The sequence below is a fragment of the Tachysurus vachellii genome, chromosome 1, assembly GCF_030014155.1.
Source record: "Tachysurus vachellii isolate PV-2020 chromosome 1, HZAU_Pvac_v1, whole genome shotgun sequence".
NCBI lineage: Eukaryota > Metazoa > Chordata > Actinopteri > Siluriformes > Bagridae > Tachysurus > Tachysurus vachellii.
The window spans coordinates 4,046,398-4,065,548 of record NC_083460.1 but is presented as its reverse complement, the minus strand read 5'-3'; the positions used below and the strand labels follow the sequence as shown (position 1 = coordinate 4,065,548).

The 19,151-nt window shown below is 39.3% G+C and overlaps 2 protein-coding genes across 3 annotated transcripts in view; both read left to right on the top strand.

Annotated features, from left to right (window-relative positions):
- LOC132844833 (protein THEM6-like) overlaps positions 1–19,151 on the top strand; it is a 261,817-nt gene that overhangs the window by 14,196 nt on the left and 228,470 nt on the right. The window lies entirely within an intron of this gene.
- On the top strand, positions 3,687–19,148 carry ftr87 (finTRIM family, member 87). Of its 2 annotated transcripts, XM_060868478.1 has the most exons (9): positions 3,687–4,383; positions 5,445–5,540; positions 5,977–6,210; positions 12,589–12,675; positions 14,725–14,958; positions 16,293–16,452; positions 16,645–16,707; positions 16,806–16,871; positions 18,206–19,148. In XM_060868478.1, the coding sequence occupies exons 1-9, from the start codon at positions 3,784–3,786 to the stop codon at positions 18,754–18,756; spliced, it is 2,091 nt and encodes a 696-aa protein (XP_060724461.1). In that variant the 5' UTR covers positions 3,687–3,783; the 3' UTR covers positions 18,757–19,148. The 2 variants fall into 2 exon arrangements, with proteins under 2 accessions (XP_060724461.1, XP_060724453.1); XM_060868470.1 differs by lacking the exons at positions 3,687–4,383; positions 5,445–5,540; positions 5,977–6,210 and adding an exon at positions 10,716–11,389.

Genomic DNA, 19,151 nt, shown 5'->3' with positions numbered 1-19,151 from the left:
ACAATACAGACTATACAACACAATGCAGATGATGTGACAGAATATAGACGGTATGTGTATTAAATATGTATATAGAATATATAACTGTATATTGTGTGTAATATAAAATATATCATGATTCACGGAGCCAGGATGTATTTTCAGTGTTCATGTAGCATCCCTAAACACACATAAATCAATAAATATAGCTACACGAATCTAGTCTCTATGAAATCCAGATTAAAATTAAATTACTGCCCGGTTTTGATCTTTGTTTCTATGATTAATGCTGCCATCTAGTGTCAGATTTCCAGGTCAGCTAGGTTAAGAAGTTATGTTTAATATTGCAAACTGTATTAGAATACTAAAAACTTCTTTACAGCACACCTGATAGTGTTCGGGGCTCAGACACACTTTCCCAGTTTGAAAGTAGATTAAAAACGTTTTTTTTTCATCAGGCGTACACATAATACTGCCCGTAATCTTGTGCTCTAATACATCTGACCAAATGCACATTACCATCTGGTGCTTACTAATATTATGAACAGCAGCTACGTTAATCCCTCTCCACTGCTTCTCTCTTTCTACTCATCCCGGGGCGTCCAGAAATTATACCAGCTCCGATTGTCTTCCTTGCGATGAAGATTTTGGACCTCCGCTGAGATGAGGCCGACTCTGTGAGGATCCTGAGGCATCTAGAGATGTTCCAGCTCCAGTTAGACTTTGCTATACTAAAGAGAAGACACCAACTACATGTGGTCTTTGAGGACAACAACCTCCTCATCAATACAACATTTGTCGGACTGTATATTTATAATCACACCCTCCAGTGACACCCATATGAGGATGAGGTTCCCCCTTTGAGTCTGGATCCTCTCCAGGTTTCTTCCTTTACCTTTCAAGAGAGTTTTTCCTCACAACAGTCACCTGCGTCACCTCAGACTTGCTCATTGGGGATAAATACAAACACATTTCATTCATTCATTCATCTTCTACCGCTTATCCTAACTACCTCGGGTCACGGGGAGCCTGTGCCTATCTCAGGCGTCATCGGGAATCAAGGCAGGATACACCCTGGACGGAGTGCCAACCCATCGCAGGGCACACACACACACACTCATTCACTCACGCAATCACACACTACGGACAATTTTCCAGAGATGCCAATCAACCTACCATGCATGTCTTTGGACCGGGGGAGGAAACCGGAGTACCCAGAGGAAACCCCTGACGCACGGGGAGAACATGCAAACTCCACACACACAAGGCGGAGGCGGGAATCGAACCCCCAACCCTGGAGGTGTGAGGCGGACGTGCTAACCACTAAGCCACCGTGCCTCCCTACAAACACATTTAAATATATCTAATATTAATCATGATTTTTTTTTTGTATTATATTAATATTTATATTATTAACCTTTTGTTTTATGTTTGTTCTGTAAAGCTGCTTTGAGACAATGTCAGTTGTTAAAAGCGCTATACAAATCGATTTGAATTGAATTGAATGTCTGTAGAATTCTCAGGTCTGATGGGTCAGAAAGTCTGATCTGTTTTCTATAACAGCGGTTCTGACAGTAGCTCCAGCTGCAAGAGAAGGTAATAAATCATCTATACACTCGTTTGAATGTGATATCGTTTCTATAGTAACGTATTTCACAGGTATTTGTATGCCCCATAATAATTCATAGAAATAAAACTATTAATTAACAGAAAATGTTAATGTTGAATTGTTGATAAGGTGAAGTCTTCTGTAAGGAGACTATTATTTTATATTCATGGAAGGAGACTGTTTTAGGACAGAGGAGTTTGTACTGTGAGATTTAGACTATGAGCTCATAAAGTGGAGTCGCTTTAGTGTCAGTGTCATTGACAGGAGGAGAGCGTACAGAATTTTTGCTCTCTATTTAGTGCACTGACACTAAAGCGAACACAGCACAGAGCTCAAAAAAGTCAGAATACACTGCCCCCCCCCCCCCCCATTGCTTACAGGTCAGCAGTGTATTCTGATGATTCACTTTCATCTTCTTTCCTTTTTGTCTTTCTCATTCCCTTCTTCCCTTCCATTTTATTTAATCCCTTCTTTCTTTCTTTCTTTCTTTCTTTCATCATTATCATGGTTCTTACTCTACTTTCTCTTCTATCTATTCCTTCCTTCCATCTATCATTAATTCATTCCTGCTGTTCTTCCCACTTTCTGTCTTTCTCATTTCCTTCTTTCCTTCCCTTTCATTTAATCTTTTCTATTCTTTCTTTGTTTCTTTCTTTCTGTCTTTCTTTCTGTCTTTCTTTCTTTCTTTCTTTCTTTCATCATTATCATGGTTCTTACTCTCCTTTCCATTCTCTCTATTCCTTCCTTCTATCTATCATTAATTCATTCCTGCTGTTCTTCCCACTTTCTGTCTTTCTCATTTCCTTCTTTCCTTCCCTTTCATTTAATCTTTCTATTCTTTTTCTTTCTTTCTTTCTTTCTTTCTTTCTTTCTTTCTTTCTTTCTTTCTTTCTGTTTTTCTGTCTTTCTTTCTTTCATCATTATCATGGTTCTTACTCTCCTTTCCATTCTCTCTATTCCTTCCTTCTATCTGTCATTAATTCATTCCTGCTGTTCTTCCCACTTTCTGTCTTTCTCATTCCCTTCTTTCCTTCCCTTTCATTTAATCTTTTCTATTCTTTCTTTCTTTCTTTCTTTCTTTCTTTCTTTCTTTCTTTCTTTCTTTCTGTCTTTCTTTCTTTCTTTCTTTCTTCCATCATTATCATGGTTCTTACTCTCCTTTCTCTTCTATCTATTCCTTCCTTCCATCTATCATTAATTCATTCCTGCTGTTCTTCCCACTTTCTGTCTTTCTCATTTCCTTCTTTCCTTCCCTTTCATTTAATCCCTTCTTTCTTTCTGTCTTTCTGTCTTTCTTTCTTTCATCATTATCATGGTTCTTACTCTCCTTTCCATTCTCTCTATTCCTTCCTTCTATCTGTCATTAATTCATTCCTGCTGTTCTTCCCACTTTCTGTCTTTCTCATTCCCTTCTTTCCTTCCCTTTTATTTAATCTTTTCTATTCTTTCTTTCTTTCTTTCTTTCTTTCTTTCTTTCTTTCTTTCATCATTATCATGGTTCTTACTCTCCTTTCCATTCTCTCTATTCCTTCCTTCTATCTGTCATTAATTCATTCCTGCTGTTCTTCCCACTTTCTGTCTTTCTCATTCCCTTCTTTCCTTCCCTTTTATTTAATCTTTTCTATTCTTTTTCTTTCTTTCTTTCTTTCTTTCTTTCTTTCTTTCTTTCTTTCTGTCTTTCTTTCTTTCATCATTATCATGGTTCTTACTCTCCTTTCCATTCTCTCTATTCCTTCCTTCTATCTGTCATTAATTCATTCCTGCTGTTCTTCCCACTTTCTGTCTTTCTCATTCCCTTCTTTCCTTCCCTTTTATTTAATCTTTTCTATGCTTTCTTTCTTTCTTTCTTTCTTTCTTTCTTTCTTTCTTTCATCATTATCATGGTTCTTACTCTCCTTTCTCTTCTATCTATTCCTTCCTTCCATCTATCATTAATTCATTCCTGCTGTTCTTCCCACTCTTTCCCCTTTTTTTTTCTTCCTCTGCTTCATTAATTTGGTTTTCATTCATTTCAGTCTTTATTATTGTCAAGCTTTCTCCCTGACAACAGACTCCTCCTTTCCCCCCTACTGACCACGCCTTCAGACACGTGACTCCCTTCTGGCCACGCCTTCAGACACGTGACCCACTTCTCACAACAACAAAGCCGTCAGCCTGTCACATCGAGACACAGAGACTTCGGGGGTATTTGTATAATGGCGCAGGCGGGGGTGTTTTTGGAACATGACCAGTTTAACTGCTCGATCTGTCTGGATGTGCTGAAGGATCCTGTCACGGTTCCGTGCGGTCACAGCTACTGTAAGGCCTGCATTAAAGGCTACTGGGACCAGGATGATTATTTGGGGGTTTATGGCTGCCCTCAGTGCAGACAGAGCTTCACTCCCAGGCCTGTACTGGGCAGGAACACGATGTTAGCTGACGTGGTGGATAAACTGAAAAAGACGGCGATTAATTCTTCTTCTCCAGTGAAATCAGAGCCCACAGAAGCCGAGCCAGGTGACGTGCAGTGCGACGTGTGCACGGAAACCAGAAACCGAGCTGTTAGGTCGTGTCTGGTCTGTCTGGCTTCTTACTGTGAGGATCATCTGAAGCCGCACTACGAATCAGCAGCTTTCCAGAAGCACAAACTAACAGCACCGACCTCGATCCTGCAGGACAGCTTGTGTCCACGCCATGACAAGCTGCTGGAGGTGTTTTGTAGGACAGAGCAGCGGTGCATCTGCTACCTGTGTTTAACCGACGAGCACAAGGGCCATGACACGGTGCTGGCTTCCACAGAGATGAACGAGAAAAAGGTAACGGAGAAAAAAGATCTCGTGCTCGTTGTAAATGTTCTCACACGGCGTTTAAACGAACGGATGAGATGAATAAATGACTACTATCTCGATTTGGGTCGATTTCCGACACGTTACCTAGGAGATTAACTCTGTACCAATCAAACGCTGCAACGTCATCGATTTTTGGGATATTTGGGAATCGATTCCATTTTCCAGACGTCTGGAATCAGATGCGTCGAGTTCAGACGATTCTTCTTTGTAAAATAAACATATCTGTATCAATTATTTACATAATACGGTAATATATGACTGGTAATATAAATGGCAAGGGGCTGCTAGCACGTTTATTGACATATTTGTGGGTGCTTAGGGCCAAATTGACTTTTGACCTTTTAAAACTGAATCATTTACACGTCCAGTGTCCTATTGTGTGTGTACTCAAAAACAAAAACAAAAAAAACACACCTGAACTAATGTGACAATAACCCTAGGGAACATTTACGGTACTTGGCAGACACCCTCATACACAGCGACTTACACTTATCTCATCTCATAGCTAAGCAATTGAGGGTTAAAAGCCTTGCTCAGGAGCCCAGGTGTGGCGGATTGGTGGCCTGGGGATTCAAACTCACAACATTCTGGTGTGTTAATAAAATTTCCATATCAACACAGCTGTTTTTTGTGTTTTTTCTTTTTTTTTAACCTTCACGACAAAGGAAAAAACAAGTGTTGATCCTGGACGTTCCGTAACATTGACTGTAACTATAACAGGTTAAAATGCACAGTAGATCGTCGGGTTTTTATGAGCAAAAAACTGTAATTGTCAAAAAAGATTCTGTGGTGTAATGGGAATAATTCACACCCCTAAAAAATATGCATTTACTGTAAAATAATCAACTTCAGGATGGTAATAATAAGTTCACTTCATCACGCCACCTTGTTGTCGGTTATTTTTATAACAGCACACACCAAGTGAAATAAAAAAAAAAAGATCCTAATAAGATTCATACTCTGTAATCACACAAGTTATCAGCTACAATTCAATATTATTTACAGATTACATTGATGTATATTTGCAGGAAGCTTTGGCAGAAACACAAAGGAAATCCCGGCAGAGAATTGAGGACCGAGAGAAGGAGTTGCAGGAGCTGAGACGAGCCACGCAGTCTCTCACTGTGAGTCTTAGTAAACTCTCTATTAATCGTTCTCTGGCTTCATCTTCACAAAGCTATATGTTTTTAGAGCCCTCTGTTGCCTGTGATGAAACCAGGATCCAGAATTTCATGAAATTGTTTTGTGATTTTTTTTATTTTTATTTATTTATTTTTTTGTGGGAAGCTACTCGATTTGGCAAAATCGCATGAAGGGGGATTTCTTTTAAACTCCTACCATTTTAGAAACATATGGAATTACTTCGTATGAAAGCTGAACTCATGTTTGTCGTATGTGAATCAAAGAGGGCTTTAGCTAAATGCGAGGAACTGATCACACTACGTACGATTTGTGAGATTTATTTTTGAAGAAAAACAAGCTGCTCTATTCTACCTTCCGTCAAACCCTGATCCAATAAATCATCGAAGTTTTATTTGTACATATTTACATTGCCTCCAGCTCTCAGCACAGGCAGCTCTGGAGGAGAGCGAGCGGATCTTCACGGAACTGGTTTGCTCCATAGAGCGGCGGCGTACCGAGGTGAAGGAGCTTATCCGCATTCAGGAGGTAGCCGCCACAAGCCAAGCCGAGGAGCTTCTCCGCCAGCTGGAGCAGGAGATTGCCGAGCTGAAGAAACGAGACGCTGAATTAAACCACCTCGCTCAAACCGACAACCAGATCTCCTTCCTGCAGGTAGAACATCTGCATCCTGCTTAATGAATGGTCACGAATAGATCCGAAACTAAGTGTGTACTGTGAACACAAACCAGTAAACAGTGGCTGTTTTCTTTTTTCTTGGGGGCATTTATTTCACTTTACATAGCAAGAACCAGCCCAAGTGGAATGAGTGGAACATTTATGGGGTTGTGGTTCATTTTTGTTCACCAACTACGAAATAGAAATAGACGAGGTGTTAGTTCTACTTGCCTTACAATGTTGGGATGTTAGAAAGGAATAAGAGACTTTATATTTGCTCACAAACATACAAACAAAGACTTGATAAGGATAATTATCTCTAAAAGTAAGAGATTATTTGCATTTGTTTGCATGTTGTTTCCTCACATGTTTTAGAATACCTGCGTTACGCAAATATTTCTTTGACTAAATCTCAGATTTCAGCACTACTAACGTATAGAACTTATCATTGTATATACCTACCTGATTTCTGTTTATAGTAACTAATATATATAATATATATATTATACTAATAGCCATATATTTTGTTTATAGCACATACCATTCTGTAAATTTCAGTTTATACTAATAGCCATCTGCATATTATATTCATAGTACATATATATTCATCTGTATATTATGTTCATAGCAAATATATATTCACCTGTATATTATATTCATAGTACATACACATCTGTAAATTACTGTTTATAGCAATAGCCATATATTTTGTTACATCCTTCTGTAAATTTCAGTTATAATTATAGCCATCTGTATATTATGTTCATAGTACACACACATCTGTAAATCACTTCATATTACCATTTTATTTAACTTATTTAACTTATCTAAGTCTCGTAAAAACTGTATATCCTGCACTTGCTGCTATTGCACTCTGGTTAGACCTAAACTGTATTTCGTTGCCTTGTACTTGTACATGTGTAATGACAATAAAGTTGAATCTAATCTAATCTAATCTATCTGTCCTCTGCTTGATGTTCTTGTTTAGAGCTACCGGTCGGTGTGTGTCCAGCCTGTGGGTATGGACGTTCCCAGCATTACATCGGACCCTGGTTTTGGGTGTGTGATGAGCGCGGTGTCTGAGTTCCAAGCTCTGCTTGATGATGTGTGCCAAGGTGGATTTGTGAATATTTCAGAAAAAGGTAAACAGAGAAGAAAAATCATTGTGTCAGTAATGCAGTGAGGCAGCTGGAAGGAGATTAGTTAATAATTAAGATGTTCTGTCCATGTTAATGCTCTAGAGGGCCATAAAATGCAGAATATTGCTCATGGTGTAATATTTTTCCTCTTGTTTCCAGTCAGTGAAGTCACCATTATTCAGAATACCAAGCCAAAGGCTGATGCGGAGTCAAATACAGGTGAAAGCAAAAGATATCATGTGATACAGTGACATCATTAGCTGTTTATTGCTGCAGATCGTTTCTAGTGATGAGCAACTTTCTAGTCCAAAAACTCTAGTCCTGTTTCTAGGCTCAGGGTTTTCGTTATTAAGGGATTATTTATTATTTCAAAAATTGTCTTTGTTTATGCTTTAAATCTTGTTATTTTTAATCACAGGTTGCCTTAAATGTAGATTTCTCTCTACTAATATAGTTCTGGCTTCTCTTTCAGAGAAATAAATGCTCTCGGAGAAAAGCTGGGTATAGTGTATTACAGCCAGTAATGGCAAGAACTAAAGCTTGAATCCTGGAGTTAGAATCAGTGCATCAGAGCCATTAACGATAGAATGAGAGAGTTGAATTCAGACTCAGGGTCTTCGAATCAGACTGTGTATGAATCAGTGAATCAAAACCTTAGTAATTAGAGACAGAACCAGAGAGTTCGAATCAGAATCAGGGTGTCTAAATCAGGGAGTTGAATCAGAAAGTCTGAATCAGTGAATCAAATCCTGAGAGTCAATAGCAGCAGAATCAGATAGTTAACACCAGAATCATGGAGTCTGAAACAGTGAATCAAATCCTTAGATTCATTAAAGTTGGAATTATTGAGTCTAAATGAAACAGGAGTCTGAATCAGTGAATCAAATCCTGAGAGTCATTAGAAGCAGAATCAGATAGTTAACACCAGAATCATGGAGTCTGAATCAGTGAATCAAATCATTAGATTCTTTAAAGTTAGAATTATGGAGTCTGAAACAGAGAGTCTGAATCAGTGAATCAAATGGTGGGATGTGGTAGCCCAGTGATTCTACTACAGATCAGAAGGTCATTGGTTCGAATCCCTGGTCCGCCAAGTTGCCACTGCAGGGCCCCTGAGCAAGGCCCTTAACTTAACCCTAAATTGCTCATGTGTATAAACTGAAATAAAACGATGTAAGTCACTCTGGATAAGAGTGTCTGCTAAATGCTGTAAATGTAAATCCTGAGAGTCATTAGCAGCAGAATCAGATAGTTAACACCAGAATCATAGAGTCTGAATCAGTGAATCAAATCCTTAGATTCCTTAAAGTTAGAATTATGGAGTCTGAATCAGTGAATCAAATCCTGAGAATCATTAGAGGCAGAATCAGAATTTGCAAGTCAGAAAAAGACACTGAATCAGAGTCTGAATCTTTCTTTTTCTAAGCACAAGTTTACAATGAATTTGTCTTGGGAAATGGAGTCAACGAGTCACACAATAATCGATAAACACCAGACAACCACTTACTCAATATACAGTACTTTACTGTTAACCTGCCATTTGTATGCAAACTGTAATTTTATTAATACTTTTATTTTTTTTTAGATCTTCACACAGCTGCAGTCTTTCAAGGCTTTGTTGGTCAAAACACCTTTAGTGTTGCAGTGCCAACGTTTAGTGGATTCACAATGTCATCACCGATTGGTGAGTGTGTGTGTGTTTGTGTGTGTGATTTTTTTTTTTTTTAAATGAAATTACACTTTTAGAAAAAATGTAATAAATTTAACGACAATCCCCTGTCTGTTAGATCTGTATCGCAATAAATCGAGCTATTAAAATCGATCCTCCGACATGTCTGTATGCTAGTCATCATTCTGCTTAAAACGATTCCTCAGGATGTTTCGATGTCCGTTTCTCTGAGCTCTTGCTTCTTTAACATCTCTGTCCACCTGCTGTAGGCTGCAGACCTTCTAATCGACTCAGACTTCATCAGCGGAGAAGACGGCGGTAGCATCGTTACGGCCGCGTTAACGCATCTCTCAGCTTTCGTTATTTCGGTGTTCTTGACCAATCTATTATATATTAAACGTTTAAAGATCATTCTTATTTAAAAAGACAATTAATAAAAAAGTAAGATAACCCTGTATTATATAAAACATATTATATATGTCACAGAAGCCAGATTTATGAGTGGTTTTATTTATTAAAAAGAAAAAAAAAAAAAAGCCAAACGATGTGAATAAGCTTTCTGTTTAAAAGTTTGTTGTAAAATATTTTCCTGCAGTAGAAACGTGACTGTATCTGCCGTGAACTGATTTGAATGACGTTATTAACAGGTATAATGCAGAATTAGTCGCTTTGTTTTTGTTTTAATAATGACAGGTTATCTTTATTGAGCTTGTAGTGAGTGCTTTAATGTTTGTGAATTTATTTTTTTTTTTAAATATATGTATATATAAAGTGTCAGTGCCAAATGCTTATTTTTCATAACATGGAAAATAAAGTGTTTCTGCAAAAGGCTTTAAATTGTGCACAAATGTTTGTTTGGACCAAGCGCCTTGGTGTGAAATCTGTGTTTTAAATCATTTATTTATTTGTTTACTTACACGTAGACGTGCGTTGTTTGAATTCTCGATTCTGATTGGTCAACAGGTGTGGAATCATTTCTTAGATTTCTTATTTCCGATCGCAATATAAATGATTTTGAATCGTGGGACGTTTAAAATTGAAAAGAACACCATTTATACGTTCATGTAAGTTTTTACATGTCCGTCAGATCAAAATGTGAAAGAAAAGGTTGGTATTTTCTGAAATCATCTGTCACTGTTATTGTACAGTGTTATCAATTTTTTCAAGTTTAGCAAAAAGTGCTGTATCTTTTAGCCACTGTGAGTGAAAAAGGTGCGTTCGAGGACTTCAACACCATCCTTATAAACTCTACATTAACAGTAGGTTTGGAAGTGATAATAGAGGGACTACATAAGGTTTCCAGAGAAACCAGACTTTCAGAAGCTGCAGGAGGTGAAATATGATCTGTGTGTATATGTATAGTGAGTTCGAGGTAAATGGGATCATATGTAAGGCTATTGTTAAGGTTAAGGTTAAATAAACATTGGAGTCTTCCACCATGTAGTAAACACAATGTTTTTAATAACTTGCTCTATTTTATTCCCTTGAGTTCAAATTCAAGTTAAGGGAAATGACCCGTAGTGTTAAGAAGCACGATCAGGTCTCGAATGTTTGCTTCACCTTTAACATTTTCATATCTGTTGTATGTAAAGCAGCCTGTGCACCTGCTCCGCTTCCATGCCTTCAGCACAAGGAAGTGACCCTTTACTGTTCTGCTCTGGCGTCTGATTGGTTGCTGTGAGCTGTTTTGGGTGCAACCTGGATCGCCTTTCACCTGTGCAACTGTTCCCACGCCCTCTGTGTGTGTGGAGATAAAAGCCTTGTCCTGCGTCTCCCTTGTCTGTCATTAAAAATGGCAGCCGCAGCCACTATCTCGGTGGACGAGGACCACTTTTGTTGCCCGGTGTGTTTGGAGGTGTTGAAGGATCCGGTGACTATTCCCTGTGGCCATAGTTACTGCATGGAGTGTATTAAAGGCTACTGGAAGAAAACCGAGCACAAGACGGGTTATGCCTGCCCTCAGTGTCGTCAAGCCTTCAACACGAGACCTGCCCTGGCCAGGAACACCGTGCTGGCAGGTCTGGTGGAGAAGCTGAGGGAGAAACTGAGGGACGCCGGGATCCAAGATGCCCCTCATGCTAAAACGGTTGAAGTGGAGTGTGACGAGTGTCAGGGGAGAAAACACAGAGCTGTGAAGTCATGTGTGAAGTGTTTGGGCTCCTATTGCGAGGTTCATCTCAAACAGCACAAGACGCACAAACTAACGGACGTAACCAGACAACTTCACAAGAGAGTGTGTAATCGGCACGGCCGGCTGTTCGAGCTTTACTGCCGCACAGATCAGCAGCTCATCTGCCCTCTCTGTGTGAAGGACGGACATGGCGGACATCACACCGTGTCAGCTGTCGAGGAGAGAACTGAAAAGCAGGTGAGCGGGAAATTTTACACCGTCACACAACAACGACTGTATTTTCACGTCACGTCATTGTTCACCACACTTACGGCCAGTTTTCCAGAGTGTGCTCGAATGTAACCAGGCATTTTGTCACCATGCATGAATGAAAAAGCATACACTATTTGCTGAGGGAGGAGATTATTGGGTGGAGGTGAAACGTCCCTTGCACTGATTCAGAGAAAGTCATGAAGCATGAAGTTACATAACAAGCTAACTAACAACAGCTGTTTGTGTGTGTTAAGAAATAGAAAGAAAGAAAGAAAGAAAGAAAGAAAGAAAGAAAGAAAGAAAGCAAGCAATTTGATGCAGGTGAAATATAGTCTGTTTAATACAGAAAAAAAAGAAGATGAAAGGAAATAATGTAAGATTTTAGTTCGTCTCCTGAGTGACCTTCCTGATATTACACACTAATGATTAACTACACAACAGAATTAACAATACTGATTAGGAATTTATTACCTATGTGCAAACTTTGGTTTCTAGTTCTAAGTGTTTTTTTTTTTCTTCTTGACACACACACACACACACACACACACACACACACACACACACACACACACACACACACACACATATGCAGTTTTTGATGCACACACATGCAGTTTTTGATACTGCAGACAGGGTTATACTATATCTAGAGTTTATATCTACACAAATATATTGAAAAATAAATAAATAAATAAAAATTAAGCTTCACTTCGCATCCGATCGTAAGAAATCGAATGAATTGTATTTTAAGAAAATCAAACGTGGGACTGAATTGCATGTATGAATGTTAAAATGAATAAATCATTTTGAATCATTGAATCATTTTGAATAAATGTGTGAATCACGTTAAAATGAATGAATCATGTGTATGAATAACATGGAACTAAATGAATCATGTTTAATAATGTGAAAATGAATGAAGCATGTGTGCGTTTTACATGTGAAGACAAATTATTTGCGTGTATGAATCATATAAATAAAAAACAAAAAACAAATAAATCATGTGCATGAATTATATCACTTGTGGAGACCTGTATGAATCATGTGAGAGTCATGTGAAAATAACTCACATTTCTTATCTAAATGAGTGCATGTCATATATATATATATATATATAAGTTAGAAATATATCTCTGTGTCTGAACAGTTTTATTAAATGCCTTATTGATGTTACTCAAAAACAGATGCAGTTAGAGGAGGCCTTGAGAAAATCGAAACAAAGGAGCAAGGAGAAAGAGAAGGAGCTTAGGAATATCATGAAATACCTCAAGGTAAGAAGAAGAAGCTTTTATTATTGTCACATATACTTTACAACACAGTTTTTACATATCCCGCCTTTGGGTCAGAGCACAGGGTCAGCTATTATACAGCACCCCTGGAGCAGAGAGGGTTAAGGGTCTTGCTCAGGGGCCCAACAGTGACAGCTTGGGAGTGCTGGGGCTTGAACCCTGATCAACAAAGCAGAGCCTTAAGTACTTAGCAGAGAGCAATAACAAAACCTGTTGTTATTTAATCCGTTCAGAAAAACAATCATTTTGGTTGAACTGCAGTTTATTATTTTGTAATAAATTAGATATAAAACACAGCTAATTCGGTTAGAAGAAAACCTTCTGCTTGATGGCTGTTATAGTTCATTGAATCGTAACACACATGCTAAAGTTGATCATTTTTCAACACGATGTTCTAGGAATCGTTATTTGCCCAAACCTTTTATTATTATTATTATTATTATTATTATTATTATTATTATTATTAGTAGTAGTAGTAGTAGTAGTAGTAGTAGTAGTAGTAGGAGTAGGAGTAGTAGTAGTAGTAGTAGTAGTAGGAGTAGGAGTAGTAGTAGTAGTAGTAGTAGTAGTAGTAGGAGTAGTAGTAGGAGTAGTAGTAGTAGTAGTAGTAGGAGGAGTAGTAGTAGGAGTAGTAGTAGTAGTAGTAGTAGTAGTAAGAGTAGTAGTAGTAGTATTTGTTTAAAGAATGACATTACACTATTTAATTAATCTGAAAAACAAAATGTCGACAGATCCAGGTCTAAATCCTGTCTTTTCAGTCCTTTCTACACCGAGACAACCAACAATATAATTTTACGATTCAACACTAATGAATTTAACTAGGGTTCTCTGGAAAAAACCCTTACAACCTTACAATTAAAATAAAAAAAATCCTCTCACCTTCCACGTGTCCAATTACTTTTGATTCCGGCGATGAGGTGGCTCACGGGGAACTCCTGAGTCCTCTCACGCTCATGGCCAATTTTGCGTTTCGAGGTGAAGTTAACAGCCTTCAAGGCTCGAGCGCTACAAGCCTCCCCGGGAATCCCCGTAGTCGACTCTCAAGCGCGGAATCCTGCTCGACAACGCCAAATTGTTGTGGAAGTTCCGAGGTTAGAGAGATTTAAAGAATAAAGTATAACACTGGTAGACACGAGCAAGAGTAAAAAGGTTACACAATTTATTGTGCTCAGCTGCGCAGCAGGACCCAACACTCCACATGTAGCATGAGGGATGAAGGGCCAAGATCATTGATTACATCAAGGTTTTATAGACAGAACAAGAAAACAGAAGATATGTAAAAGCAAAACATCATCAATCATTGGCTCAAAATTACCGCATGCATCTCCTGACCAAGCTAATCTGACCAGGCCAAGGTCTTCTAGAGGACCTATTGGACATTGTTTATGGACAACTCGTCCCCAGTCCCTACCGCCCTTGTCATAATCTTAACAAAACCTACTGATGACGATGTCAGTCTCTGGTCATGACACACACAGGGTATAAGCATAGAAGGACAAAGCCTTATGAACATCTTAAGATTAGAAATTTCCACCACTTAACTTCACCATATTAACAATTAGGGGTTTTTTTTTGTTTTTGTTTGTTTTTTTAAATAACATTTTTCTTTATGATTAAATTAAAATGTATTTATTTATTTATTAGTAGTATTATTATTACTAGCTTTAGATTGTGTAGGTGGCTGCTGTACAAGTCTCTGTGAACTTTATTTCTATAGAAATGACAAATTCGAACATTTATTTTAACATAAACTTCATTTGAATTACTGACCAGTCAGATTTGAGAATTTAGAATAGAATAGAAATTGAATTTGTACCTTTTCAAAAGGAGTGAGTTCCTTCGCATAAACTGGTGTCTAGTTGTAGAAATATGATTTCACATCTAGCAGCATGCCGTAATTCCAGCCAGAAGTTTCTTTGAAATGAAATTCCTCTTTCATCATTTAGCTCCTGATAGTTCAGTTTTCTTGATAAATACAAAATCCTGAACCTCTCTAAAAGAAGAAATGTTACTGAATCTTTCCATAATCAGCGCTCAGCACAGGCTGTGGAGGAAGACAGTGAGAAAATCTGCACCAAGCTGCTGCGCTCCATCGAGAGGAGACACAGCGAGGTGAAGGAGCTGCTCAGAACTGAAGAGAGAGCCGGATTGGCTCAAGCTGAGGGACTGCTCGAGCTTCTGGACCAACAAACAGAAGATACCAGGAGGAAAGAAGCAGAGCTGGAGCTGCTATCACACACTGACGATCACATCCAATTCCTGTTGGTAAGTGATCGATCAAGCTCGACTGCTTTAGCCTGCTTTTGGAACAGAAAGATTTCAACAGCAGATGTGGAACATGAAATCCTACATTTACAATCTGAATTTAAAATCACAAATCTGAAATTTCTTAGTGGTTAGCACGTTCGCCTCACACCTCCAGGGTTGGGGGTTCTATTCCCGCCTCCGCCTTGTGTGTGTGGAGTTTGCATGTTCTCCCCGTGCCTCGGGGGTTTCCTCCGGGTACTCCGGTTTCCTCCCCCGGTCCAAAGACATGCATGGTAGGTTGATTGGCATCTCTGGAAAATTGTCCGTAGTGTGTGATTGCGTGAGTGAATGAGAGTGTGTGTGTGTCCTGCGATGGGTTGGCACTCCGTCCAGGGTGTATCCTGCCTTGATGCCCGATGACGCCTGAGATAGGCACAGGCTCCCCGTGACCCGAGGTAGTTCGGATAAGCGGTAGAAGATGAGTGAGAGTGAGTGAGTGAAATTTTAACCCTGGATTTGAAATAAGTGAAGATTTGAAGTGAAATTACATTTTATTAGACTCATTAGAGCAATGACTTAAATTTCACTTTCAGCAGCAGAAAAATGGACAGAAACATAAGATGACATGACACTTCAAAAAAAAATTCAGCAGGTTCTGATTTCTGCGATTTAAGACTATTTTAATCATCCATTTTTCCAACCAAGAGAATACGTTTAACAGAGAATTGTCTACTCGAGCTTTCAGGGTGACTCTCTGAATTCTAGATTTGCATTTGTGAACATTTGCTTTGTAGATTGTGTTCAGTCAAACAATTACAGGTCAATATATTTTTTAATATACAATTTTAACATGAAAACAAAAACATTTTTTTGTGTGTGCCAAAATAAAATGCTTCGTCATCATTTTTTCCATTTCAAATTCAGATAAAAACAAGGCTACATCACCCGCTGATGTTTCGATGTTATGCTGATGAATCTGTTTACAAACTCGCTCATTAGTTCAAATAAAAACTCGAATGTGTAAACTTTCGATTTCGTCTTTGTCTTTCGGTTCTTTGCGCTCCTTTGCAATTCTGAATCCTTTGTGTGTAATGTTTTAAAAATTTGAATCTGAATTTGAAAATTATTGTAGCACCAAAAACCAAACGAAACATTTCTCCAGGTGATTATCATAGTGCTGAATTTGAAACCTTGCACACCAAGTCAAGCCGTGGGACATTTGAATCTTATGTAAATCAACTACAAAACTACAGACACGAATTCAAACCTAAAAATTTGTTTTGTCAAATTTTAATTCAAAATTTAGCATTTAGATCTTTATTTATTTATATTTTTCAACTGTTCGTGTACAGAAGTACAAATCCCTTTTGGTTCCTGCTGACACTGATGAGTTGCCTGGTGTTGACGTCCATCCATACTTCTCGTTGATGGTCCTGAGAAGAGCCGTCACAGAGCTGAGAGAGCGAGTGAATGACGTGTGCGACAAGGAGTTAGCCAGAATCTCCGATTTAAGTGAGTTTTGCGTTGATGTGAAGAAAACTAAGAACTTCTAAACTTCCTAGCTCTCACTGGATTGATCACTTCTACAGATGGCTGAAGGAACCAAACGCTGTGCTGTTATATGAAATGAATCAATGTTAGTCTGGTGTTGATGATGCTGCCGTTTACCAGCTGATCTTCACCTTTACTCTTTTATGTTTCTAGTTAAAGGTGAACAGACTTTATCAGCTGAAAGCACTTCCCCTGTTCCTGCAGATCCTGAAATAGGTACTGATCCACACCACACACCATGAACGACATCCTGATCCTTCATTAACATGAACTCAGTGTCTTATACAAACTCAGTTTTTACTGATGCTTTTCAGTTTCTCCTGTGAAAAACGTAGACCAAGCACAAAGCGAGCCGAAGACCAGAGCCGACCTTTTACACTGTAAGCCTATTTGCATGAAAGTAATATTTGGTTTTGCATTAGAGCTATGATGATAATGACGCAAAGAGTTTGCCAAAAAAATTAATTAGTCAGAAATTCTGTCAGTCCATTTGTAGTTCCTTTGTAATGTAAAGTATGATGTAAAATAATCTATAAAAGTGAAGAAAATGTTACCATATACCGTAGTAACCATAACTTTATGGTTGCCACCATATCGGACAACTAACCAGCAGCTTTCTATTTTTTGTACCAAAAGCAGGAAGCGTTAAGAATGAAGTGGTAGCTGCAATTTAAACACATCCCAATTTAAACAGTTCCTGTTTTATGTCCAATCTCATTCACTCTCATTCATCTTCTACCGCTTATCCGAACTACCTCGGGTCACGGGGAGCCTGTGTCTATCTCAGGCGTCATCGGGCATCAAGGCAGGATACACCCTGGACGGAGTGCCAACCCATAGCAGGGCACACACACATACACCCTCATTCACTCACGCACTCACACACTACGGACAATTTTCCAGAGATGCCAATCAACCTACCATGCATGTCTTTGGACCGGGGGAGGAAACCGGAGTACCCGGAGGAAACCCCCAAGGCACAGGGAGAACATGCAAACTCCACACACACAAGGTGGAGGCGGGAATCGAACCCCCAACCCTGGAGGTGTGAGGCGAACGTTCTAACCACTAAGCCACCGTACCCTATGTCCAATCTTTTCTCCCTAATTTAGTCTTGGCCCATTCCCACCCACCATCCAGTTCTCCAATATGACACGACACCAATAAAGGCTAACCCGTGCTTCCTCTGTTCACCTTTGCATACACGAGCTGACAGAAAGTTGTTTATGATAACATTCAGGAACTCGAATCGCAAAGATATTACAGCCAACTGTAGCAAGGAGACAAAGAGAGCAATGCTGGCTGTGCTTAGTTTAGGTTTAGGAATGGAATACTCTCTCTAGCCACTAGAGGGCATCTGTGAGCTTATGTAGCTGGAAGAGGACAGAGCGCTCTTTCCTACAAAACTGTTACACTACCATGTTAGGCAGCAGGAGCAGCAGTTAAAAAAAAAGATGGCTTGCATGATACAGAGAAAGCACATGGTTGCCTTTACCTTCGCCTGTTGGTAGTTAGAACTGGCTGGTTGGAAGGAACTGGGAAAGAGCAGGAATAGAAACTGAAATAACTGCAGGAGCACTTGGGATTGGTCAGAATTTCTTCATATCAAGTGGCAGAGAATCTGTAAAACGTTCTAAGCATGTATATTGTTAACATTAAAATGTCTCATCTCATGACATCACCAGCACCAACCTTCTATTTTCTTAATCTACAGTCAGCTGTGATGTGACACTGGATCCAAACACTGCCAACTCCTACCTCTGCCTTTCCGAGGGGAACCGAAAGGTCAGCACCTGCTACGACTCCCAGTACTCTCCAGAACATCTGGACAGATTCAGCGGCTGGGCTCAGGTGCTGGCCAAGGAGGCCGTCTCATCCCGCTGTTACTGGGAGGTGGAGTGGAGCGGCAGTGGTGGGATCGGGATCGGGGTTTCTTACAAAGGGATTATCAAGCACGGTGGAAGCGCCAATGGAAAACTGGGCTGCAATTCCAAATCGTGGAGTTTGAACATTTCTGGTGGCCATTGTACATTTCAGCATAATAAAACCAAGCTGGAGATCTCATCTCCTATTTCAGCCAGGATAGGAGTGTTTGTGGACCACAAGGCAGGAGTACTAGCTTTCTACTGCATTTCACCGAGAAGGGACACCATGACCTTACTGCACAGGACACACACATCGTTCTCCCAGCCTCTTTACCCCAGGTTTTGGCTTGGCCTCGGTTCCACACTCAAACTGTGCCCCATACTTAAATTCTCAGTTTAGGGAAGGAGAACCCTACAAACTGGCTTTGTGGTATCTTTACTGTTCAGAACCAAATTTGTGTTCAGATGTTCTTCACTGGTCTGGTCCGGGCAGGTCGTACTCATGAATTAACTTACGGACTAGAACACAAAGACTGAATGAAAGTAGTCTGTTTAGCGAACTAGTGAAGGTTCACATGACATCTATTTTAAACTTGGCAACTTGATGAATTTTTCAGGATCTGGCAGCATGTTTCCCTTGTAGCCATAATGAAATACCACAAGTCTGCTTGACTTATCACTAATAAACAATTTCAAATAACCTGCATGACTGAGAACCATCATGAAATTTACACCCTGGATCTCGACATCGCACAAGTTGAGATGTTAAAAAATAAAATAAGCAAAACTCTACAT